Below are 27,047 nucleotides of genomic sequence, written 5' to 3' on the forward strand. Positions count from 1 at the left end.
CGGCGTGCCAACCCATTGCAGGGCACACACACTCTCTCATTCACTCATGCAATCACACACTACGGACAATTTTCCAGAGATGCCAATCAACCTACCATGCATGTCTTTGGACCGGGGGAGGAAACCGGAGTACCCGGAGGAAACCCCTGAGGCACGGGGAGAACATGCAAACTCCACACACACAAGGCGGTGGCGAGAATCGAACCCCCATCCCTGGAGGTGTGAGGCAAACGTGCTAACCACTAAGCCACCGTGCCCCCCACCTACTGAGATTTTTATTTAAAAACTGTACATTGCATTCATTCATTCATTCATTTTCTACCGCTTATCCGAACTACCTCTCAGGCGTCATCGGGCATCAAGGCAGGATACACCCTGGACGGAGTGCCAACCCATCACAGGGCCTGTACATTGCAAGTATTATTTATTAATTTCTAAAGTAACATAATTATATTCACTGTTGTTATTTTTTTTACTTTTATTTATGTGATTATTATTTTAATGTATTTAATTTTTTATATTCAAGTTATTTTGTTTCTACATACAGTTCATTTTAGGTTTCTTCCCATTGTAAACAGCTTTAGGGTAAGTAAGCATGCAGATGTCCTGTTTGACCAATAGATGGCAGTAATGGTCCTATTTAAATACTCCAGAAGAAACGCTACAGTCCAATCAGTGGCTCTCATATGGGCTTGATCCCAAAGGGCAAGCTACTCTTTATATTAGTGAACTAAATAGGGTTTTCTATAATTATCCGTAAGCCCTAAGTAGTGCACTATAGGTTAGAGTCCATGTTATTTGGTATAAGAGCCGATTCACGCTAAAGCTGTTGTGGACGGTGAGATAAAAGATTTAATAGAGAGGTATGAATGTATGCTAACTGTAATTACATAGAAAAAGTGTGTTTAGTGTTAAGCCTTTGTGTTACATAGTGCACATTTTCTATTCTACTGGCTAGCTTTATCTAGGTTACTTAATTAGCTTGTTTGGTAACTTGCTAATTACGGTACATGTGGATCGGTCTGTGTGTCTGTGTCTGTGTGTGTGTGTGTGTGTGTGTGTGTGTGTCTGTGTGTGTGTGTGTCTGTGTGTCTGTGTGTGTGTGTGTGTGTGTGTGTGTGTGTGTGTGTGTGTGTGTGTGTGTGTGTGTGTGTGTGTGTGTGTCTCTCTCTGTGTCTCTGTCTGTCTGTCTGTCTGTCTGTCTGTCTGTCTGTGTGTCTGTCTGTGTGTCTGTCTGTGTGTCTGTCTGTGTGTGTGTGTGTGTGTGTGTGTGTGTCTGTCTGTCTGTCTGTGTGTCTGTCTGTCTGTCTGTGTGTCTGTCTATCTGTCTGTCTGTCTATCTATATATACGTCTGTCTGTCTGTCTGATCAACTTATTTTCATTTCTCATGATCATAGTTTGTGAAAAAGTTTCATATTTAGAACTATTAAAAAAAATTCACACAGACAGATCAGTCAAACTATGAAAGCCACTGACAGGTCAAGTGATTATCTTGTTATGATGGCACTTGTTAAGAGTTGGAATATCCATTTTGCCATTGGTCAGATGATTGGCAACTACACCTCAAATAAACAAAAAAGATGTGGCTGTTTTTTGAAATTTGTTTTTACAGTCTTGTAAAACCCCACCTTCACAGACATGTAATCGAGGCAATGACAAGGTGTGGAGTAAATACAGACAGGTGAAAAGTACATAATCAATGTCCAACCGATGGTGTACGAGACATGAGGTTCAGTCTTACTGGTTCAACAAGATGAGATAAGGAGCAGGGGTCATGCTAGGAACAGGATGTAACACTAAAGTACAGGTGAAATGAAGTGAGGATGAGCGCACTGGACAAAACAGCACAGGAGTTTTCAGCACACATAAACACTGTCTGTCATTTTAGAGTCGTTTGTTGATCAACTCATCATTTTCATAGGCACTTTTTTATGAGCTGAGAAACAGACATTCACCTGTATTTCTTATAATTAAAATAGACCACGTTCAATATTTAAACAAAACGCCAAAACACAAGACAATTATGTTCTTTTCCATATGATCGACTTCTCTGTTTATTTTCCCTTAACATTTGTATTGGTTTATTTTTTTATTCCTCACTGCATAGTATTCATCAAATCACAGTGAACACAGTGCCATCTAGTGGCTTGCTTGAGTAGTTAAAAGAGCATCTACCATAGGGTTAAGTGAAATGTGTTCAGGGGCGTATGATGAGTCAATGGGGGGAGGAACTGCCCCCTAATGCCCCTAATGCCCCTCTTAGCAACGAGCCTGACTCCTCATATCCTGTAACAGATGTTTTGTGTTGTTTTTAGGGCTCCTGAGGAAACATGGGCCGCTCCTCTAAAGACAAGCGCGATATTTATTACAGACTGGCTAAAGAGGAGGGCTGGAGAGCCAGGAGCGCCTTCAAACTGCTGCAGTTGGATGAAGAGTTCAGTCTGTTTAAAGGCAAGACTCGACTTAACGATCATTTTAATCACTTTAATCATGAGTGATAGGTGGCTGTAGGTGACTAGATGTGGGTGTGTCCGGGGGCGTGGCCAAAGTCGAGAAGCGTTTATGTAAATATGGAGTTGCCATACACACTGATAAACGTTATTACTATGGCAACCAGTAGTGGCAACATAAAAGTACCGCGACTGTAGCATTTGGGTGTCAGAGCCAATATTTTATACTGACGATGTTCAAATGACGCTGTAAGCTGTTTGTGAAACAGCGACATCTTGTGGTAACATGCATGACATGCAGGTAGTAATGTACTGTATACTAGCAGAGGGAGCACCGAGTTAATTCCCATGCTTCCATAACGTTATGTTAAATAACACAGGTTATATCTATTTATAGTGATCATATTAAAAACTTGTTTATTTATTTATATCCCAGATCTTTATATCCCGGTCTTTTTTTATATTATCTTCACAGACAAGGCCCATGTGGATTCCTCTAAACTGAGAGAAATTGATTCTACACATTGAATTTCCCAGGCAGATTATTAATCCACTTTTTTTATCCTTAGACAACCTTGATGAGTTTAAACCCTTGTCCCTTTTCTTTTGTTAGATCTGTTGGCAAAAAAACGCATCACCAATTCAATCACATAGCGACTTTCTGAAAACATTTGCTCTGACGTCTTTTGAATCAGTCTCGTGGGTGTGTTTTGGAACAAAGCTTTGGATATCAATGCTCACGTGTTTATGGCAGAAAAAGTCAAGCACTGATACAGTGTTTGTAAATAAAGTGTATTATCCATGTGACACATTAGAGAGCATCTGCTGATGACACACAAATGGCTCACACTATTTATACTGTACAATGGCATATAATAGCGCATAAGTATTCAATTTGGGACGCACCTTGTGCCATTTTATTTTTATTATTATTCCAAGTCGTTTTTTTTTTTTTACAAATGAAATTTGTAAATTTTCAAGTTAAATTTGTAAGTTACTTTAATGCAGCCTTGATGTCAGTTTACTAATCATATCAGAGAAAAAATGGAAATCTGCAAAAGTCATTATACTTCTAGAACACTGAGCTACCATGGTGTATTTTGTGCAGGTGTTGGACGAGCGGTGGATTTGTGTGCTGCGCCCGGCAGCTGGAGTCAGGTTCTGAGCCGCAAACTCCGGTGAGTAACTTTCATCTTCTCAACAAAATTCAGTCCGTCCAAAAAATATCTTGTATGAGTTATTTCATATTTATTAACAGTTTTGTCATGTTACACAGTAGGGAGTTTCATACAGTATTTAACCTTAGGTTGTTCTAAATCCTGCTTTTAACCCCACTTACAGGAGCACATTGATAAAATCCTGCTCATGCATTTTGCTGCCAAACATGTACAGTGTGAAATATGACAGTGTTCGAACATTACAGCCAGAACTTTAACCCAGGGTTTAGAAATGTACAATGTGAAACATCAGATAACGAATACACAAAATGAACCTACCTTTAACCCAGGGTAAAGTATGAGTAGTGTGAAATGTCAAACAAGATAGGGTTGACAATCACCCAGAATTAAATTTTGCTAGAAAATACAATGAATTTAACATCCTTTGTACGATGCTGTAGAGTGAAAGAGTCGAGTGAGGAGGTGAAGATTGTAGCAGTGGATCTGCAGGCAATGGCGCCTTTACCTGGAGTCACACAGATTCAGGGAGACATCACTAAGGTACAAGGCAGCAGCAGTGTGTGTGTAATACAAGCTCATTTTTACTCACTACAATACAGACGTATGATTGTTCTACACTAAAGTGCTGTAAAGGTACACTAAAATGATTGTTTAGATTACACAACCATGAACTTATTTATTGGGTAGAACGCAAAACCTAAAACCAATCAGCACCTGATGTGTGATCCTTAATGACCTTTAATCATGAATGAGTGTGCAAATAAAAAGGCATGCTGAGATTCAGCCAAAACAAACTAGGGCTGGGTGTTAGGATGATGTAGTCTAGTATGTGTTCATTCTCCATAGAACATTGTGGAAGTAAGGATACGGTATAATATTGTAAGGATAATATCAAATGATTAATTACCTATACTATAGATATTAAAAGCAACAACATGACACCAGAAATATGAGAAAGTTAAACAAGACAATATTTAGGGCAGTAAGGAATAAAAAGCTTGCTGTTACAGGAAAATAATCAACAGTGTGATGGAGTGCTGAAGTGGAAGTTGATTATTTCCCGATCACAGCAATACCACATCTAATAACAAACAGATAAATACTTTTTTAATATTTTACTACTTGCACTTAATATGGAATATCTGCAGAACTTAGATCACAAGTAAGATCACATGAAAAATGGGTAAATATGAGTGATTTTGACAAGGTGATATCTAGATGACTGGGTCTGAGCATCTTCACATCAGCAGGTATCGTGTGGTGTTTCTGGTATGCAGTGATTAGTACCTGCTAAAAGTGGTCCAATGAAATAAACTCAATGAATCGGTGACAGGGACCTGAGCACCCAAGGCTCACTGATGTGAATGTGGAGAGAAGGTTAATCCATCTGATCCAATCTGTTAAACAGTAGAAGTGAAAAGAAGAAACAGCAAAAGCATAAACTCCTCTGTCCTAAGGACTTTCCTATGGTGGAAAACCTCATTGAAGATGATGTTTAGGCTTAAGGTTTTTCAAACATCTTTGTACATGTTGCTGTGAATGAGCTGTTACTATAGAAACAATAACATACCCTCTCTGCTGTTAAAGGAAATTAATTTACAGCTTCCAATCATAATCCAGAATTCAGCAGCGCTTTGGGAAAAGCATTTATTTATGAGCCGTTTGGTTATTGCAAAATGAAGAATTTAATTGTACAGGTTACTGCAACAGCCATGCTGTAAACAAGGGCATTTGTTCTGGACAACTAAGTATTTTTTGAAGTAATTTTTAACTATTTACATTGAAAATCGAAACACTGAAAATGGCAAATAGTTACATAAATGCACCTCATTCAGACATAATATAGTGCTATTTTTACTCTTACATTTTAGAAAACACCATCTAACGTAATGTTTGTGTGTGATCTAGTGATTGTAGAGTTTTCATGTTTTTTGGTTTGGTGGTGTAGATTTCAACAGCTCAGGAGATTATCAGGCACTTTGAGGGCCAGGCTGCAGACTTGGTGGTGTGTGATGGTGCTCCTGATGGTATTTATGTTCATTTATTCTATATTCTTTGCTTCAATTAACATTGCTTCATAACGTTGACGGCCTGCTTGTAATGCTTCAGTAATCCATTGTGTTGTTTATGGTGGAGATTTACATGCATGCTGGAAATCCATCAAACTGCTTTATCAGATTTTTTTAAAATTCCTTAATTCAGTTTCGTCAGTTTCTTTGCTCATGCTGCATCATCAGCACTGCCAACTCTTGTTCTACTTCATGTTCTTATTTCATAATAACACATTCCACACCTAATCAGATTCTTTAGTACTTTATTTTGCAGAAAGAAAACTATTTTTCCTTATTTGAATGTTAAAGAATTGTTGTATAGCAGCAGTTATTTCTTTGGGAATGGTTTAATAGTGAACAACATGATGTGTCTGCTGATTAAACAAGCAGGAGATTTGACTTGGGTTGTTTGCATTCGCAGTTACAGGACTGCACGATGTAGACGAGTACATTCAAGCACAGCTCCTTCTCGCTGTACGTATCTATAATCCACCTTTACATGACACATGCGGTACAGTAAATTTTATAAAATGCCCCTTTCATATATATATATATATATATATATATATATATATATATACATATATATATATATATATATATATATATATATATATATATATATATATATATATATATATATATATATATATATATATGTTTTTAATTCTGTTGTTTACTTTTAATTGCTTCACTAATGTCATTCCACATCTTTTTTTAAAGGCTCTGAATATCACAACCCATGTTCTAAAACCTGGAGGCAACTTTGTGGCAAAGGTAAGCTCATATGAAAATTTTAACGCTTCTAAATGACTGAAGATACTAACATGGGATTCCCCACTTAAAATTATTCTAAACTCTGGGTAAAGGGATTCCTTGGTAATCTTTTTCCACATTTCACACTGCTCTCACTTTATCTGGGGTTAACAATTAATCTTGTTTAGTTATGATCTGATATTCCACACTGTACATTCTTAAACCCTGGCTTAACCTTTACAAATTTTCAGCATCAACAATCACGATTGGATAAGCACACATCTGCTTGAAATAACGGCTTGTCTCGCACTTTCACCTCATTGAGAAAAATCTGTTCATTTTTTCAGTCAGTTTTTTAAATACTAGTTTATTGGTCATCCAGTTTATTGTGAACAGACTATTCTGACTGTAGTGGTAAAGGTAAAGCTGTCTCCTCTTGACGGTTCAATTGACATTATTATTTATTAATATCACAAATGGTACAACTTTTGGAGCTACAATTCAGAGCAGGGTTTCATAACCTGGGTAAAAATGGTGCTACTACTGCCTATTAGTACCTCTGCCTGGGGTTAAAAAGAGGTTAAAAGCAGACAAAAAATTGGGCTGCAATACTTTTTTATTGTAAATAAAAAAAAAAAAGCCTCAAAAAAATATTCAATTTAAAATTTACTGTCAGCTAGATATAGGGTATTTTGTATCTTGTACTTGTACATATGTTGTATGGTGGGATGAGGTAGTTTAGTGGTTAAGATGTTGGACCACTGAAAAGTCATAAGCACGAGTCCCAGGTCAACCAAGCGTCCACTGCTGGGCCTCAGAGCCAAACCCTTAACCCTCAATTGCTCAGTTGTTTAAAATTGAGATAAAATGTAAGTCGCTCTAGATAAGGGCATCTGCCAAATACCATAAATGTATTTGTTGAGTCCACCAAGTTGACTCCCACTCGGGAACTCAGAGCTCACAGAACAACACACCAGTCACTTTGTGGTGACTTTCATGTTTCACTCCTAAACACAATATTTCAGACATGACGTAAACACATCATAAGTCCCAATGCATCACTATCAGCAGGCATTGTGGGTAATGAAGGAGATCATTAGGAGGACTTTTTCTGTATGAGATCTGTATGATTGCTTAATAAAGTCTTTATCTGTGCACAGATCTTTAGAGGGAAGGATGTGACACTGCTTTATTCTCAGCTCAAAATCTTCTTTAGTACGGTGACCTGTGCCAAACCTCGCAGCAGCCGCAACTCCAGTATTGGTGAGTCAATTAAATTTAGCAGGTCATGAGAGAAAGTACAGGATAGCAGCCAAAGAAGTTGTAGATTAGAGTTTTGTCAAGGGTTACAATCTGCTTGACAATTTTGAAGAGTTATCAATGTTTACAGTGTAAAGTGTGCAGGGATAATGTAAGATAATCTTCTGTCACCAATCTATCAAACTGCAGAGTCAAGTCAAGTCTGCTTTATATGGATGAGGTAAAAAAAAAATCAAGATGTCGTTGCATCACGTGTGTTTGATGTCATTTGCCTTCGAATGGGAAACTAATTATAGTAAAAATATAGTTAGTAAAATAATGAATGCTCCATTTGAGACCACACCACCCTTCTAAAATTCATATTCTCAGGGCTCTCAAGTTTTGAAGACAGGCAAGAGTGACATCTCCAACCTCCCAACCCCTTAAAACAGTATAAGCCCAGCCATTCTATTATGTAGCCTCTTTTTTTTGATTGGCTGATAACTGTCAGACTCGACTAAGAACTGAGACGCGCTTGATTCCTGCCCGGTTCCATAGAGACAGCGGTGTGGACTGATACATATTGGGCACTGCGGCATATTAAATATATGATAAATATAAATGTTTATCTATAAAGATAAAATGTTTTTCTGCGTGAGAAATACGATGTGTGGCGGGAGAGCGTGACAAAAGACCGAAATGCGTGACTGTCACTCTCAATGTGTGACACTTGACAGCCCTGTATTCTAGACAGTAGTGTATAATGTTCAGTACATTATTGGGGAGGCAAACTCAAGATAACAGCAAAATTCCTTAGCTAAAATAGTAACTTAAAGAAAATTTATGAAGCTAGTGAGTGAAGGCTAAACCAAAGCTAACCTACAGACCCAAAATTAACTCAGAAAGCAAAAGGTAAACCTAGCTAGTAAAACCTAATCAAACAACCAGAAGATATACTAGCCTGATTAGAATATTAAAAATTAGGGTACACCCACTGTAAGTTTATTTGCTGTCCAATCAGCATTTTATTTATTTTTTTCTCATCAAGTTTTGATGGACTTTTTTACAACACAGTTAGCTATAAAGACGACGCTTTTAGTAATTTAAATGATATTTCCTGGGCTATTAATTTGTGACCTTACTGAAAGTCTAAATGTATAACTAAAGTACTTGTACCTGAAGCATGTAGTGAAATATATGTTATTTATTTTGATGTTTTCTCCCTGCAGAGGCGTTTGTGGTGTGTCAGAATTATTCACCCCCTGAAGGTTACGTTCCCAACATGTCTAACCCACTGCTGGATCACTCTTATGGTAACATTCTGCTTTATCCCTCCTGCTGTTTCTAAACCCATTCTTCACTCTACTGCTGATGAACACTTTTTTTACAGTGTTTTATGGACTTTAAAGTTCTATTTTAACTGAATTACAGTTGAGACTTGCATGCACCTTGCAGAATCTGCAGTGTTAAATTAATAAACAAAAAAGAGAGATCATAAAAATTGCATGCCATGAATAAGCTATTTCACATAACAGATGTCTTCATTTAGTCCACAAGACAAAATAATAACTGAATTTACTCAAACAACAAAGAACAAAGAAAGGACATTATTTACATTTATATTATTTCCTGTCCAGTGTCACCCAAATATGGATGAGGTTTCCTTCTGAGCCCGGTTCCTCTCATGGTTTCTTCCTCATATCATCTCAGGGAGTTTTCTCTTGCCACTCTCACCTCAGGCTTGCTTAGTAGGGAAAGATTTTAAAGATAAATAATAAATAATAATCAACTTTACAATTTGTGTTCTGCTTCTCTGCTTATGTAAAGCTGCTTTGCGGCAATGTTAAAAGTGCTATACAAAACATTTTATTGAATTGAAACAGCAAACCAGCTCACTGTTTTGGGATTAGTTAAAGTGCCCACAGTTCTTCAAATAAATCCTTCAGTTCCTGCTTATTCTTTGCATTCAGCAACTGCTAATAGAGGGTATAGGATTTTGACCTCCATCTTTTTACACTTGGAACAACTGATTGACTCGTACTCAACTATTACAAAACCTTCACTGATGCTCAAGAAGGGAACATGATACATTAAGATCAATGTAAACTTTAGGAGACATGTAAATATCAAGTAATTTCAATCGGAAACGTGTAAATATCAAGTAATTTTTTAATGGCAGAACTAAATGAAAATTTTAACTTTAAATAAAATGATTACAATTTGCACTGATCATATCCTGTTTAAAAGTTTTCACCCCCACCCCTGGTTCTTAATATACTTTAATGAGGTGTATATAAACTGAAGTTAGATGTGGAGGTGTGTGATGTAATTATTACTGGAGAATCTCTGGCACTTTATTTCTGTACACATCCATCAGTCACTTTTAACACAAACTGTATTTCCCACACAATGCACTGCTGTTGGATGTTCACATCTGTTGATAAATTGACACTGATGCTGAAAGTGTCTGTCATAAAACTAAGAATTCCTGTTTGTTTATCTAGATGTGGATTTTAACCAGCTTGAGGGACCGAACAGGATAATCGTTCCTTTTCTGGCGTGTGGAGACCTCAGTGCTTTCGACTCGGACAGGACCTACCCACTTCAGGTGCTCATGTGGGAAATAATTACTGAGAATTAAAGTGTAGTTCATATGTGGGCTTTTCATACAACAACTTAAAGTAAAGTGACTAAACTTTTAGAGCAGGTTCAGAGGAGTATAGAAAGAAGTGTCATAGAAGTCTCATAGAAATAATATTTTATTTTATTTTATTTTATTTTTTTAACCAAGTGCTTTAAATCCTAGCCAAATTTTTTGAGAATATTAAACATTGAGTTGTATAGAAGTAAGATTCTATCCTGAATCTACCTCAAAATATGAATCTGATGGCCATGTTTTCTTACACAACCATTTTATTTAACCTTTTAATCGGTTCTGATTAAGGTGTTGAGGTGTTTACATAATTTTGTTGTTGTTCACGTGTATGTAACGTGTTGGATAAATCAGATTATTTGAAGTGATCAGATCATACTGAGCGTGTGTTTCTGTGCAGCTGGATTCTACTAAGGAGTATGAGTATTTGCCACCCACCCAGCCTCCAATTCGACCCCCATATCAGCAAGCCTGCCATTTACGCAAAAACAACCTGCTGGCCAAAGAGGACTCACCTTCTGCCCTGCTAGAGGGAGCTCTTTCCACCATGAACCTTGAAGCTGAAGAGGAAACCAACGTTTCCACCCCCGAAACTCACTGAACGCTATTCACTGTCTCAGACATTTTATTCAGTATGACTTTATGGTCTTTCATTTATTTGTTTTATTAAGGTAAATGTTATTCAAAGCTATATGTATAATCAATGTGATCTATCATGGATTTTAATGATATTAGTGTTTTTATGTGTTTTACAAATAAACAATTGAACCTTCATCTCTAAACGATTTTCTGAGAGAGAGATACAATGACTTTGACAATGACGTATTCACCCCTTTGGTGTTTTTCCTTTTTTGTTGCATTACAACCTGTAATTAAAGTGGATTTCCTGTAACCTAATAAAAAAAAAAAATCTAAATTGTTTAAATGAAATGGGAAAAAAATACAGTGTTTTTAAAAACAATACAAAAAATTAGAAAGCTGTGAATGAAAATGTATTCACCCTAAATAAGATCCGGTCCAACCAATTCACTTTAGAAGCCACATAATTATCTGATACAAGTGCAAAGAGTTGCATGGTATCAAATTAAATACACCGGTTCTAAAAGAACGCTGAGTCTGAAACACCACTAAGCAAGCATCATGAAGAATCACCAAAGAGTTCAGGAACAAAGCTGTGGAAATGTATAGATCAGGCTTGGGTTATAAAAAAAATATCCCAGACTGTGAACATCTTACAAAGAACCAATAAATCCATTATCACAGAATAGATATGGAACCACTACAAACCTGTCAAGAGAAGACTAAAAAAAAAACATTCACAGACAAGGCAAGGAGGACATTCACTGTTGATTCAACAAAAACACCAAAGATCCACAGTGGAGGTTGGCGTGTCTGGCCATAACACTATACGCCTCCAAAGAGCAGGGCTTTGTAAAAGTGTGGCCAAATAAAAACATTGCCTAAAGAAAAAAAGAAGGAGTAGTTTGCCAAACAGCATGTGGCAGAGTCTGCAAAGACACAGAAGAAGGTTCTCCTGTCGGATGAGACTAAAATGTAACATTTTGGCCATCATCAGTGAGGCACTGTGTGTGGATCAAACCAAACACTTCCCATCACTCCTTTCCCACCATGAAGCATGGTGTCAGCAGCCTTGTGCTGTGGGGATACCTTTCCATGGCAGGCACTGGTCAGGATTAAAGGAAAGATGGATTACACTAAATTTAGGCCAATTCTTGAGGAAGGAAAACATTTATATGTCTTGCAATGGACCATTCAATGTCCTAAGCTAATAGCAACAAACTCCAAGACACTTGTGACTATAATTGCAGAAAAACGTGGAAGTTCAATACATATTTGTTTTCTCTTAATTATTGTTTGCATCAAAATATTATTTTATTTTTTATTTTTTGTATTTTTATATTTATTTTTTATACTTTCAAAATGGTACAAAGACACTGTATATGTATATCTGTCTATATTGCATATACAGATAACTAAATTTATACACTGCATTTCACTGTTTGAATAAAAAGATATGTATAAATGTAGAATAGACTTTGGATTGACTTTGTGTGTAGACACAGATACGCAAGCATGTTGTTGCAAATGGTATGATGGGAGGTTTGTTTTTTATATGGGTTATAATGCTTTCCAAACTAGAGCAAAGGCTCTAGATCATAGAGGTTTCTACAACGTTATAATGAGCTTTACAAACAGGGCACACTTTTTAGAAAGTGATTCTTGGGAGTGTTTTTTTTAGGCACTGTCTAGCAGTGTCTGTTTCCTTTCTTTTACTTGCTTGCTTGTTCGACCATGACTTCCTATGACACTTCACCATATTGCTCAGTAATTACAGCTGTTACCTAATGTAATGTGCATTTATCGAAATTGATGTATGTTATAAACATAACAGTCCCGAAACTGTGAGACAAATTTAGAGTGGCTCAGCAGAGAAAAATGAGAGAGAATGAGAATTAAAGCTAGAGTATGCAAAGACATTGTAGTGTGTGCATCGGGTCTGCTATATTTAAATGCTGCAGTTAAACCTCATTTTTCCCCCTTCTTCATACTTCTTACCATCTGACTATACAATGCCGCAGAACTGCATAATGTGCAACATTCTTCCATAGTTTACATCTTGTATGGTAGTCACATCTGGTATGGTATTTTATTACATTTTTATTTTATAGTGTGTATTTCTTTTTATATATTACAGCATTTATTGTATGTCCAGTCTTTTTTCCACACTAAAATGTTCCCGTACTGTCTGTACATATACAAATGGCAAATAAATCTCTTGAATATCTATTAAATCTATTGAATCCCGTGTTTGGTTAGTGTTCTTGTTGCTCAATGACTACTGACTATTTCATTCAGTTATTTCACTAAAACAAATATTATCCAAATCTTTATAAAGGACTAAATTGTATTATATTCTTAGACATGGGGATATTTATTGAAATTCTCAGACATATTAGTATGACAGGGATGTTTGTGACACTTGTACCTAAAATGTGTGTTCAGTGAAGCAGAATATAACCCTTATTTCCTGTTTCATTTCTCCTGTTTGCTGGTTTACATATAGGGTGTGTGTGTTGCTGATAATCTACCCAAAACTCTCAACCATGTGGCAACTGATGCTCCAGCACATTTTATGTAAGTATGAAAGATTTTCCTTCCTTTTTTTGATGTATGAAATACATTTAGGTACTGATATTATGAATTATGAATAAATTGACTTGTTAATTTGTTTAAAAAACAGGTAATGTCAGACTTTGCACTTACACAGTAGAAACATCAGCTTTAAGACTGATTATATATAGCAATATTTACAGAAATTTTTAGGTTCCATATATGTGTAATGTTAAATATTTTAGGTTTAAATATTAATTAGTGCAAAATTTAAATGATATCAGTTCAAAAGTTTGTATTTGCCTTCTATATAGATAATGTATTATGTTTATATTTCAGTGGGAATGACAGCCATGCTACTGACTGAAGGTAATGCAATAGACTTTCATCATTGTTTCATGTGTAAATCAACCCTTAACCCATGGCAATCAATAAATTTGCATTTCTCAGACTTTATTACTGTCAACTCCATTTAAAGGAACTGTTCAATTGAAAATCAAATGATTTTCACCTCAATTGATAGCAAAACATTCAAGTGTTTAGTGTCTGATATTAACTGTGTAGATTTGCACTAGGTCTATGAAACTAATGTAGCTACCAGTTAAATAAAATCCATCTTGGTGAATAATATTCAGAAAAAAATTCATTTATTAAATGCAAAAGACTTAAAAGATTAAGATATGTGTTCTCACTTAAGTGACAGTCAGTATTCACTTCCAGTTCTCTGATACAAGACAGGCATTAAACTTTGGGTCATAACACTTGAGGGAGAGATATCAAAACACATCATTTTAATATTTCAATTATAACATCAATTATAACATGCTCAAAATGTGAGTATGCAACTCTGACTTATCATGTCCATATACTTCATCATTTCTGATTCGTCCACACTTTCTTTAGTTTTTGTGGAAATAATAATTCACTACTAAAATATTACTGTGTCCTTCAGTTATTTGATGGATCAGAATGAAATTGCTGATCCAAACACCCAAATATTTATAAATGAAAATCATGGAAATTGTCAGGGGTTCCTAAACTTTTGCATATGACTGTAATTTAAACAATTGGAAAGTAATAAAACTCAAATGAAAGAAATTGAACCTATTCTGTGTCCTGAACTACTGTGTGTGGTGTGAGGTGAATATTTATACATCAGATTTCAGTAGACATAGATTTCCTTGTGTGAAACACTGTTATAGTCGATAGCTTTGCCAACTCACAGCTCCAGGCTCCTGGGTTTGATCTTGAGCTTGAGTTACTATCTTTATGTAGTTTCTCAGGTTCTTCCAACTCGATAAAAATATGAAATTAGGTGGATTGGCTAAGCTTTATTGGCTCTAGGAATGTGTGAAAGTGTGTTTGCATGGTGCTCTCCAATGGACTGGTGTTCCATCTGGGATGAGTTCTCCCACCTTGCCCCATAGAATTGGCTCCAGATCCACCACAAAAAAGAGGTTGAAGATAGATTTCCTTGTAGCTATAGTGCAAAACTAAACAAAACCAATGTCAAACATGTAGTCAATCAAATATGCTTATCTTACACTGTGGTTTTATTTCACTTATTTGAAGGTGGCAGTGCTGGAAACTGTTCTGCATGCTGCTGTCACAATAATTCCACCTGTGTCGATAAAAAGGAAACAGCAACAGGAAGTACAAGCAAGAATTGTATACTATTCTGTAAATAAATTGTTTCATCAGAGTTATGAAAGTACAAACAGAAATACATAACAATTGCCATTTGGTCTCATACAGCTACACCGGATTTCTTCACTTACATTGGACTGTCTGTGTTGGGCTTCTTGATCCTCCTCTCTTTGGCTTGTCACTGCACAACATGTATTGCCATTATGTGCAGAAAAGGTAAAAGTTCATTTTTGTTTTACTGTTGCTATACTGTGTTATAAGTTTAGAGAACACCAAGGAATTTACAAATCAGTTTTTTTGCAGTATTAACAAAAAATGTATTTACGTTGTGCAATCTTGCATTAATGAAACTGATCGGAAGTTTGAGTGTGTGTATATATATTAATACACATATATTAATACACTATCTATATATATATATATATATATATATATATATATATATAGTATTTAATATATTTAGTATATTTAAGGTATTTAAATCACACAATACAATAGTGCAGTGGCAATGTGCCTGCTACAAAACAAAAGCGTCTTGGGTTCGATTGCATTCTGTTTATGGTTTTATTCAGGGCATTGAAAATACACACTCAAATTATGTTGTCTGTATGAAAACTAAGTGTGTTAACGTTTTTGACCACATGAAACTGTTGTATGCATCTAAATTAAGTGAAGTGAAGTTCTATAGGTGCCAATGTGTGTATCACTCCACTCATCTGTATTCACCACAAAAATGTCCACTTCCTAATGTGAAGCACTTAATATAGTGTTAATATAGTGTTAGCCACCACCAGTAGACATGACAAATGACATGAAAAATGAAAGCCTGCCAGCTGAAGATGAGAAAACTCATTTAACTGGAATCTACAAATCAGTGGGAGCAAGCTAGACAGCAGACAGGCTATAAAGTGTGGCTTCCCTGGGATGTAAGTTTCTTTTAGAAACTTTTATATATAAACAATACTTGCAATAATGGGGTTAAACTGAACTTTGGTGTCCACAAACATTTGGCCATATAGTGTATTTCTGTTATACCTTAATCTGTATAGCAGATGCTTCATTATTCAGATCAAGTTTTGGACTAATGTTTTGTTACAGGATACTATCCAATTATTATTATTATTATTATTATTATTATTATTATTATTATTATTATTATTATTATTATTATTATTATTATTATGGACTTAAATTTTATAGATTCATTAAAATAAAGGTACATTTTCTTATTTTCATAAAACCACAGTGGAAAAATGACCATAATATAATTTTTTTTATTTTTTCATCATCATCATCATCATCATCATCATCTAAGTTAAACCTACAGTTCCTGATTGTCAGAAAGAGAACAAAGAGCAGACCAGAGTTGTGGTATAGTCTCTTATTTTTACTACAATCAGTATGACAATAGTACAAAATGCTCCTTGGCACATAATAAATTCTGTGCTTTTTCAGGTAGGTGAAGAGGAGTTGTGTTACGCCACAGTGAAGTTCACCGGAGGTGACAAAGACTCTGATCATCTGATGAAGTTTGGCACAAACTCTGAATACGCCACGGTGGTCATTAATACAGACCCCAGCACTCCACAACTGGACTGATCGATATTAGTATTGCAGACTGAATTGCTTATCCAACCAGAAATTATTGTTTTATAAACATCTTTTTATATGTTATTATCTTATTAACTTTCTATAGACCATGTGTCTGACCTTTTATATGTAGAATCTTTTCTATTGCAATGACAATATTCCAAATCACAGTATATCAAAACTTCAACATTTCAAAAATAAACAAACAAAATAGACAAACCAAAAATATAAATTTTACTCTTATTTAGACTTGGAAAACAGACTGCTCCTGTGTACACACCAGGAAGGGACAGGCTGTAGGAGAAGGGAGAACGCTGCTGTTTACTGGTATTATAGCTGCAATAAGAAAAGCTTTGAAATCTAACACACACACACACACACACACACACACACATATATATATATATATATATATATATATATATATATATATATATATATATATATGTACAGGGCTCTCAAGTTTTGAAGACAGGCAAGCGTGACATCTTCGATGTGTGGGAGAGCGTGACAAAAGACCAAAATGTGTGACTGTCACTCTCAATGCGTGACACTTGACAGCCCTGTATATATATATATAATATAATGCATTGACCAGAGTGAAAAATGTCTCTTTACTGAGAGGTTGTATATAATAGGATAACATAAAAGGTTATTTGTCATCTGTGTTAAAGATTTTAGCTCTGTATCTTGTACAGTGACTTGTCTTGTAATTGTAAAACTGAGAAGTCTGCTTTTTGATGAATTGAGCCTTACTTGACTGAGCATGCGCAGTAGATACAAATTTGAGAGGAAAATCTCGTGCCTAATTTATATTGGTCTCGGACACGCCCCTGTCGTGCACGAGACGTATTACCTGAATATGAACAATAGATGGCGCAGCGAAGAACATATCAACGTGGTAAGTAAGTTTCACATTATTTATCTATTAATTAATATGCAAAATTCAAAGTAATGGTCGTAGTGTTTTAGTTCAAAAAGTTTAATTTTATAGCTGCCAGAAAATATTTTAGAGTTGTAAGCCATGGCAGACTGTGATAATGTTTACTATCTAGCTGATATTTACTAATCCATTATGTTTAATGAATACAAAATATAAATATAAGTATTTAATGTAATATACAAACGAAAAATTTTACTAGTAAGCATTTCCACTCAACATAAATCCTTTTTTTGTTAAAAAAAAAAGACATAACAAAGATCAACATCACTAACAATTGTCTCAACTACGTCTTTTCAATTAGCATCAAATAACTGCTAAAAACAAACTGAATGTAAAAGAAACATATTAATGGAGATAAATCAGGTTTAACCTAACTAAAAATGACAACACTATCCACAGTTCATTTGCTGGGATGTAAATTAAGATGTCATTTTGGGCTCGTGTTCCATTCAGTAATATGGGATTTTGGGTGGGGTTAAAAATGTACAGCAGCCAGACTCTTGTGTGTCAGAAAGATTTTAGCTTAAATTTTACACCAGTTATGGTGTCCACCATGAACTGATCATCTGTCGCTTTAAACACAGGGCAACAGATAAGAAAAAGCATTTACATTTCTGGTATTTAGCAGACACCCTATCCAGAGTGACTTACAATTTATACAACTGAGCAATTGAGGGTCAAGGGCCTTGCTCAGGGGCCCAGTAGTGGCAGCTTGGTGGACCTGGGATTCGAACTCATGACCCTCCGGTCAGTAGGCCAACCACAGTAGGCTAACCACTATCCCACCATACAACACATGTACAAGTACAAGATACCCTATATCTAGCTGACTAATATCTAATTTAATATTAAACGCACGGTTGTTAAAGTGCCACCAGATGGAGATATTTTCTCATTCTAACATCTCTGATGTGTATATTGTATATGGATTTGTATAACTTTTTTTTAATTGCTATGCACAAGGACAGCGTAGAGTAAAGGTCAAATTTGTATTAAATTTTAACCACCTTCTCATCACATGACCTGCCTAAGACGATGTCCAGAGTATCAGGAACAGGAAGTACTATTCATAATAAATGTTAGATATAGAGAAACTGTCCACTTTAATAGGAACACCCATAATGTATGCAGTTATATAATCGACCAATCACATGGAAGCAGCACAAAGCAAAAAATCATGCAGATGCAGGTGAAGAACTTCAGTTAATGCTTATATTTAATATCAAAAGGGAAAATAAATGTGATCGTGGCATAGTTGCTGGAGCCAGATTGTCTGGTTTGAGTATTTCAGAAATTACTGAACTCCTGGGATTTTCACAGAACATTCACACATTATTCAGGATAGTGTGAATAACAAGAAACATTGTGCGTGTGACATTTCTCAATGGAAAGAAACATAGAGAGAAACCAGGATGGCTAGAAGGGTTTAAGCTGCCCGGAAGGATAAAGTTAAAAGATAAACTCATATAATCACTCTTTACTATGATTCCACTTTCAGTCAAGAATAAGAATCTAAAGCTACAGACTCACCCAAACTGGGCAGCTGAAGATTAGAATCTGTTATTTTTCCAGTCCAATGACAGCCTCAGATTCTTGTTCTTGGCTGACAGGAGTGGACTCTGATGTGATCTTCTGCTGTTGTAGTACAGTATATCCACCTGGTTTATGTGTTGTGCATTCTGAAATGATTTTCTGATCACCTTCGATTGTAAAGAGTGATTATTTGAGTTACTGTATACTTTCTGTCAGCTCAGACCAGACTGGTCATTCTCCTCAGGTCTCTCTCATCAGTGAGGTGTTTCAGTATTTTTCGCACCATTCTGTGTAAACTGTAGAGATTCTAGGAGATCAGCAGTTTCTAAAATACTCAAACTAGACCGTCTGATACCAGCAACCATGCCATGATCACATAAGGCTTGTAACTTGTAACTTCATACAAAACACTGGTAAGGTTACAGTGTGGTCGGCTACAACCAATAAAGATGATGTATTGCAGGTCATGTGAGCTCTTAGATTTCTCTCAGTCAGAAACACACATCTCTGCACGATTGTATCTCTTAAGCATGTTGCCAAAGCTCCATACATTAGTGTCTTTAATTTTTTTATCAGGTGCATGTAATGTTCCTTACACTGCTCTAGTCAGCATTTCGGGAGTAGAGGAAATTATAAAAAACATTATTGCTTCTAAGCCTTTCCTTTATAATTTATATCTTCGATGTTGCTTGCCCTCAAGGTCACTGCAGCATATTGTTGGGCCATTTATGAATTTCAGGCTATTTGGTGTTCAGCTGAAGTCCTGATGGAAATGTGAATAAAGCTGTTTATAGACAGTATGATATCTGTGACTATGAGGCTTTTAAGATTATTGTTTATCACACTCTAGTAGATTATATATACGCCAATAAAAATTTCTAAAGCAGCCAAATTCTAAAACACTGTGAAACATGTGTAATAACATGCTTTCCATATCAGATTATATGATGTTCACTGATGAGATGAAAGAAAATTTCTATATTTTGCTTGTGATCCAGGTTTATGTGCCAAACAGGCACATATTCAATGGGAGCTTTTTCCTGCCCATTAGCAAGTTTGTTTACTTTTTATCATCACCACTATAGTATCTGTAGCGGTCCCATTAGCTATTGTCCTGTTTAGATAATCATTATAGCATTGCTCAAACTAACATTCACATTCTCTCAAAGCACAGGAACAGAATAAAAAAAAAATCTGACCCTAATGAGCAAGCCAGCGTCGAAGGTGGCAAGGAAAACTCTCTGAGATAGTATGAGGAAGAAACCTTGAGAGGAACCAAAAGGGAACTACATCCTCATTAAATAATGTGACAGTCATTAAATTAAATGAAAGTAAATAATGTAAATGTAAATAATGTCCTTTCTACAACAATAATGCTTCCTAAGATTGCCTAAGATCACAATACATGACCAAATAATGGTTTGATAATGTTTTTTTGTGTATGTGACAGCAATGTCAGGTTGTAAAGAATGTACGGAGTAAAGCCAGTTTAAGCCTAGATGTGCTAACTTGTTGTGAATCATAGGAAATTTATAAAATAAAAATGAACTGATTAAATTTAGATGTTCATCAAGTGAATACAGTGTGCATAACTGTATGTATTCTGGAGCTGTGCATAAAGGATTGCTGACAAACGGAGGGAGAGCGAGGAGAGAGAGAGAGAGAGAGAGAGAGAGAGAGAGAAAGAGCTGCTGCAGTATCCATCCTCACAGTGTTGATCCTGAGACTGCGTGACTGACTGGTGTGTGCTGATAGAGCTAGAGCGAGAGAGAAAGAGAGAGAGAGAGAGAACAAGAGTGGGAGAGAGAGGAGGGGGAGGGGAATGCTCCGGTGCGGATGAGAGGCAGGAGGCAGCGGCAACGGCAGCATCAGCTCTTTTTTTGCGCCGTGCTGCCTGGGACCAGCCACCTTGCAAGGCGCTCCCTCCCAGGGGCTTAGCGCCACCATCTCTCCTGCACTGGCACCTGCAGGAACTGGTGCAGGCACTGGCCCAAGGACTGGCACGAGGACACTGAGGCATACGGGCACAGCGGCACCATGGCGCAAGCTGCCAAGCAGCTCCGCAAGAACAAGGACCTAGCCGAGGCTGCGGCCCAGGAGCTGAGGGAGAAAGAGGAGGAGAAGATCAAGAAGAGGAACCGCTCGAGGGACCGCAGGCGCAAGGTAACATGTCTTCGGGTTTTCTTCTGTTATCTCTGCAAAAGCTGAGGAAGGCTCAGCACAGACGCATAACCCAGACACCCGCAGACTGGTTTGTAGACTGTGCTGCAGCTGCATTAGTCCGAGATTCATTCAGCCAGGAGATGCAGAAGGAGATGCAGGAGGAGGAGGGGGTCAGTGGGGACTTAGTGATGATTGGTTAAATAAGCGCTTTGCTCTTCTGAGACTCAAGATCATGCTTTATGCTTTTGAAGCTGATGTCATTTCTATCCACGGCTGCAGTGTGAGCAGCGCACCCAACACCTCTCTGTTCTGTTTGCATGTTTTATGTATTCAGCTGCTCTGAGCCTTTGGCATGCTCTATTGTTCGGGAAATCCTCATTCAATACGATATATCTGAGCAGTTTCCACAAGCTCTGCATATGTGCGTGTATGTGTGTGTCTGTGATTGTTACCAAAGCATCTACCTGCAGCTCTTTGTATTCAGGTCCAGTGCTGGAGTGTGTGCACAATCCTTCAGATACTTCTTTTGCTTCCCCATCACTGCCTTTCCACTATAACAGCAGAGCTGCTCGGTATCTGTTCTTTTAGTTGCTCACTAGTGAGCTAAATCCTCGTGTTTCAGGTACTGGAGCAAGGAGTCCACGGTGACTGTTATACTTAGACTAGATTAATGTGTCAGGCTAGCATTTATCACACTAGCACTTCACTACACAATCAGACAGGGCTCTGAGGGCGGGGTGGGTGAGGGATGTCGCTGCTGTACTAATTAACAGTCTCACACACATGCAGGAACTCAACACACAATTTAAAGACGTGCACATTTTCACCAGCAGTATGACTCCAGATATCACCTTAGCAAGGCAAGACTTTGATGATTATGATTCATTTATTAGCATACCTTACTACACATGCTTAAATTGTTATGGTGCAAAAACTTGAATGAACCATGAATGTTAATGTATGTATTTCCAGCCACTGTTCTTTTACCACCGCACACACACTGACACCATCTTAGGACAGAATTGGCTTGTGCTAAGCCTGTGAAAATCATTTAAATGCTCAGCAGAGTGTGAGGAGTGAGAGTGTAGGATCCAAGATGGCTGCTACTACAGTGTTGAGCTACGCAACAGTGTGTCGTGCTGTGCTAGAAACCATATAAGCAAGTCTGTTTGAGGCACCAAACAACTGGGACACAGTTAGAGACGAGCATGTGATGATTAAAGACTTCACCACAAGTACAACACTGAAGAAGCAAACTTTTTAAAATGGCAAAGATCTCTACTTTATAACTTACAAAGCAACAGAATTTCTTCTTCAAGTGGTTTATCCCAAGTTACTGAAGACTGTCACCAACCTAAATAATGGTTAACTTAAATAACTTAAATAAGTTAATATTTATCATTCTAAGATTTCATTACAACTTCTGAGATTATTAAAACATTGTTGGTCTTTTGGCTGCTCCCTGTTTGGATTCACCATAGTGGATAATGTGGTCCACGTATTAGATGGCGCACATTTTTACGCCTTCCTGACACAACCCTCCCAATTCATCCAGACTTGGGTGAGAGTTACTGAGAGTTAACTCTTTATTGGCTGGGTTTTCTCCCTGTTCAGGAATCGAACCCTGGCAATGAGAGCTCGGGATCCTGCCGCTGGACCACCAGGAGGCTTTGGGATTATTACAATAATTTAATTAAAAATTAATTTGTAACATTAACATTTTAATCAAGTATAACATTTTGAGTCTAATTCCTCACCCTTAAAAGACCCACACCTGTGGGCACATCGCACTAATTGAACTCTATCAGGCAAGCTATATACCGGTGACATGGTGGCTTTGTGGTTTGCATGGCTGCTGTATGCCTCTGGGGCAGGGGGTTTGATTCTAACCTCTGCCCTGTGTGTGTGTGTGTGTGTGTGTGTGTGTGTGTGTGTGTGTGTGGAGCTTGCATGCTCTCCCTGTGCTTTATGGGTTTCTTCCCTAGGCTAAGTTGTCTGTAGTGTGATTGTGCCCTGCCATATACTGGCACCAAATTAATGACTGGGTACCATGTTCTATAAAGATAAATATTACTAACATTTTAGCCTGATAAATGAAAGAATAATTTAGTACAATGGTCGTGATGGCAACACTGAACTGTTACATTTGGAATTACTGGGTTGCAGAATATGTATTTTTGCATTCATTTCTATGATGTTCTGTCTGAAATACTTCATGGTGGATGATGTAAGACATAGTTGACATCTCACTGTTTATTGTAAACAATGCTGCTGGAAACTCGGGAGCTTGTCTACTTCAAAACAGAAATGTGCCTTAGCTCACACGCTATAGTTTTGTACCCAAATCTTTGTCTGGTGTGATTCTTAGCAAACAACGCTTACTGTTAACAGTTTATTCTGGAGCCTTTACAGTATTATGAGTACTGTTAATAATTTATTTATTCAGAAATGTGTTTATTGTGTCTATTTTATCATATAATTATTATCACAGTTATAAAACCAATAAGCCAAGTTAAGGCCATGTGTTACAGTGATTTTATCGTGGGTGACAGCAAAAGGTCTGCTAGATGAACAATAGTAATCATTTTATGTGATTTATTTAATGATCTGCTAATAATTTAACAGGGGAAAAAGATTTTTGCAGGATTTTGCAGAAAAAATAATTTTTGCCAGATTCTTCATGAAATCAATGCCTTAAATTAGATTTTTCTTACAATATACCTTTTAAAACGTGCCATTAGTTTCACTGCTTCCAAACAAAGGTCTGGGCTGAGATGATTTTTCAAGCACTAAATGTCTTGCTGTAGGGTTTTGAAGCACTTTTTAATCTTGAATGAGATGCCTGGAGTAGCAGATGTCAGGGCAGCCAGGTGTGTCCTGTCCGAAGGAACAAAACCAGACACAAGTCAATGCTTTGATAATCTTATTTTAACCAAACCTACTGCTTTCTTTAAAATTTAAACAGCATTATATTAAATTAGGTTTTATTGTGTTCTGCCACATCACCTGCTATAACACTCCAATAACAACTGTGTTGTAGGTTTGCTTTTGGATCTCTAACACTCCATCTCCATGAAATGTTTTAGCAGTTCCACTGATTATATTCCACTACACCAATTTATATTATTCAGTTGTACAATTGCCCCAATTAGAGGACACAAATAAAGTAGAGACCACAAGTACATTTACAGCATTTGGCAGACATCCTTATTCAAAGCAACTTACATTGATCTCTTTTTGTTATTCAACTGAGCGTTAGGGGCCTTGCTCTAGTGCCCAGCATTGGCATCTTGGTGGTCATAGGATTCAAACTCACAGCATTCCAATCAGTAGGCCAACAACTTAACCACCAAGCCTCAATAAGTAATTGTACGTGCTACCAAACTGAAATGACCACAAGGTTATGGTCTCAGATCTAAGACTCCGTCAAGATCTTTTTTTTCACATTTTTAACTACAAGCTTATGATTCTTAGCTGCAGTTTGAGTGGATCGCTTCACTTTCATGTTGACACACTTCCATGTACTGTATATACACCTCTGTTACTGGTTTGTGATGGAATCTGAACCTTTAACCTAGTTACATGACAAGATTGAAAGCAAGAAACATTTGATTGATTTGCATCACGTTGTAAACCGTTGTCCTTTTCCTCTCTCAGTGGTGAAGTCTGCACTTAGATGCTATATTTCACTGTTCACCTGCTGGCACTGACAGTCACCTCATCAATAAAGACAAATATGACAGTTCCACAAGCTGCCAAAGACAAGACCTAAGCTACACGTATCATAGGTGAAGGACTCTGCTTTAAATTATATACAGGGCTCAGGATCTTTTTATTCTTCACACATTATATATTTCAGTAGCACAAATCAATTCAACTCCTACAGAATTAATTTAGGAGTTGTGCTGTTACATGTCTATTTTTAATCCTTTCATAATGCTAAAAAAAGAAAACTTCACCATATCAATTACTATACCTTTTTCTTGAATAAATAACACACTTGTTAAAATGTAATTATTATTTATGTTAGCTGATGTGTAATGACCTACAAGTCCTTGTGTAACTTATACATATAGCTACATGAATAGTTACTTGTGTATAAACTACTGTAGAAATGATAACATATTAGAACAAGTGCATTAATATAAACCTGTGATTTGCAGCTACAGTGCTGTTATAGAAAATTAATACACTTCAGAATTTAAAACACATAATACTGAAGTTTGTTGGTAATTTGGTGTGGTGAGCATCATACAATACCTGTCTCATGATTCATGATTTACCTGTTTTACACAGTGAAATCAAACCTCATGCAACCCCCCCCCCCCCCCCCCCCTTATATATACTCAAAGTATAGCAATAACAAGGTTTATTTCACAAAATACTGGTGTATTGCAGAATGTCATTACAGAATAGTTGGCTCCGTAAACAACACCATATAGCCATGTGGCCACCTGAATATCTCACCCATATATGGTTCTTCCCTAAAGGTGAAAACAAACAATTGTATAGAATGTGTTTGTACACTTTCCCTTTATTGAGAATAAGGAGACCTGCCTTAAACTTTTCCAGCATGACAATGTGTGTGTCTGAAATTAGTGTGTACTGTGACATTCAGTTCAGTATATGTGTGTAGTACAAATAAAACCTGGACATACTACATCTGCCATGTTGGCATTACAACAACTGCAAAAAGCTTTCATTCTTGTTAATCCTTCAAAAACACTGCCCACACAATACTGGTATTTAACCACAAGGAATGACGATTAATACCTAGACACTTACACCGACGCACTGCCTTCTGCTATTTCTTTTATTTTGACACCTCTTCTTCACCAGTCCTATTACCTTATGGGGTAGCACACTGTTCATTGGCTTCATACCACAGAATCTCTGCAGAAGCAGAACGTCTAGATATTTCTCTCATACCGTTTTCTTAACATTTAGAATTCACACTACTTAGACACACTACTGCTTTGGTGTACAGCTTTTTACCTGTTGTACAATAGAGAAGTGTGCTCAAAAGAGAGGTCCATATGAAATGGTTTAACAAGTTTGGTGTGGATGAACTCAAGTGACCTGCACAACGCCCTCAACCCCACTGAACACCTTCGGGAAGAACTGGAGCACCGTCTCATGTCCTCTCCCTCGACATCAGTGCTTGACCTCACTAATGTTCCACACAAAGAGCACAAAGTTCCACAGTAACACTCAAAAATCTAGTTGAAAGCCTTCCCAGAAGAGTGAAGGTTATTATAACAGCAAGCAGGGGCTAAATCTGGAACGGGATTTTCATAAAGCATGCGTGGGTATGATTGTCAGGTGTTGTTTCCATGCTCTGTTTCTGTCACCTGTTTCCTACTTTCCTCAGCTACTGAAAACATTTCTGAGTAACAGTGGTTTTTATTAATAATGCGCTGACAGCAGGTTTGCACTTTGCTAATCAATTAGAAGAAAATATCTCACCGCAGGTCTTTTTTTTTGTTCTTATTATGAAAAGAATTTTGTTTAAATTGTAAATGTCTGAAGTGTAAAAGGCACAAATGGAGAAAAATATCAGATGTTTTGTGTGTAGTTTACACTACTGCTAATTTGACCAGTAATTCAAAACATCAAGATATGTACATTTGGCAATTTCATTTGTGCAGCAAAACCAAAGCATACTTCAGTTAACAGCTGTAATTGCAGGCTGCAAATTAAATATCCAGCCA

At 36.8% G+C, this 27,047-nt stretch overlaps 2 protein-coding genes across 2 annotated transcripts in view; both read left to right on the forward strand.

Annotated features, from left to right (window-relative positions):
• Nucleotides 1–721: 721 nt before the first annotated feature.
• On the forward strand, nt 722–11,102 carry ftsj1 (FtsJ RNA 2'-O-methyltransferase 1). The gene is made up of 11 exons (XM_060891750.1): nt 722–863; nt 2,317–2,452; nt 3,560–3,629; nt 4,070–4,169; nt 5,578–5,656; nt 6,102–6,154; nt 6,404–6,457; nt 7,597–7,699; nt 8,905–8,988; nt 10,180–10,283; nt 10,729–11,102. The coding sequence occupies exons 2-11, from the start codon at nt 2,332–2,334 to the stop codon at nt 10,927–10,929; spliced, it is 969 nt and encodes a 322-aa protein (XP_060747733.1). The 5' UTR covers nt 722–863; nt 2,317–2,331; the 3' UTR covers nt 10,930–11,102.
• A 9,926-nt stretch (nt 11,103–21,028) lies between these two features.
• ank1b (ankyrin 1, erythrocytic b) overlaps nt 21,029–27,047 on the forward strand; it is a 74,821-nt gene continuing 68,802 nt past the window's right edge. Inside the window, exon 1 of the mRNA XM_060890908.1 lies at nt 21,029–21,336. Coding sequence (XP_060746891.1) covers nt 21,211–21,336 — 126 coding nt within the window. The 5' untranslated portion in view covers nt 21,029–21,210. The remainder of the gene's footprint in view (nt 21,337–27,047) is intronic.

The sequence above is a fragment of the Tachysurus vachellii genome, chromosome 17 (assembly GCF_030014155.1).
Source record: "Tachysurus vachellii isolate PV-2020 chromosome 17, HZAU_Pvac_v1, whole genome shotgun sequence".
NCBI classification, from domain to species: domain Eukaryota; kingdom Metazoa; phylum Chordata; class Actinopteri; order Siluriformes; family Bagridae; genus Tachysurus; species Tachysurus vachellii.

Bases quoted from the DNA above. Each gene is read 5' to 3' on its own strand.
- ftsj1 (XM_060891750.1), top strand. From the start codon at position 2,332: ATGGGCCGCTCCTCTAAAGACAAGCGCGATATTTATTACAGACTGGCT. The intron at 3,630-4,069 runs GTGAGTAACTTT...ACGATGCTGTAG, and splicing joins GTTCTGAGCCGCAAACTCCG to AGTGAAAGAGTCGAGTGAGG. The intron at 8,989-10,179 runs GTAACATTCTGC...TTGTTTATCTAG, and splicing joins ACTGCTGGATCACTCTTATG to ATGTGGATTTTAACCAGCTT.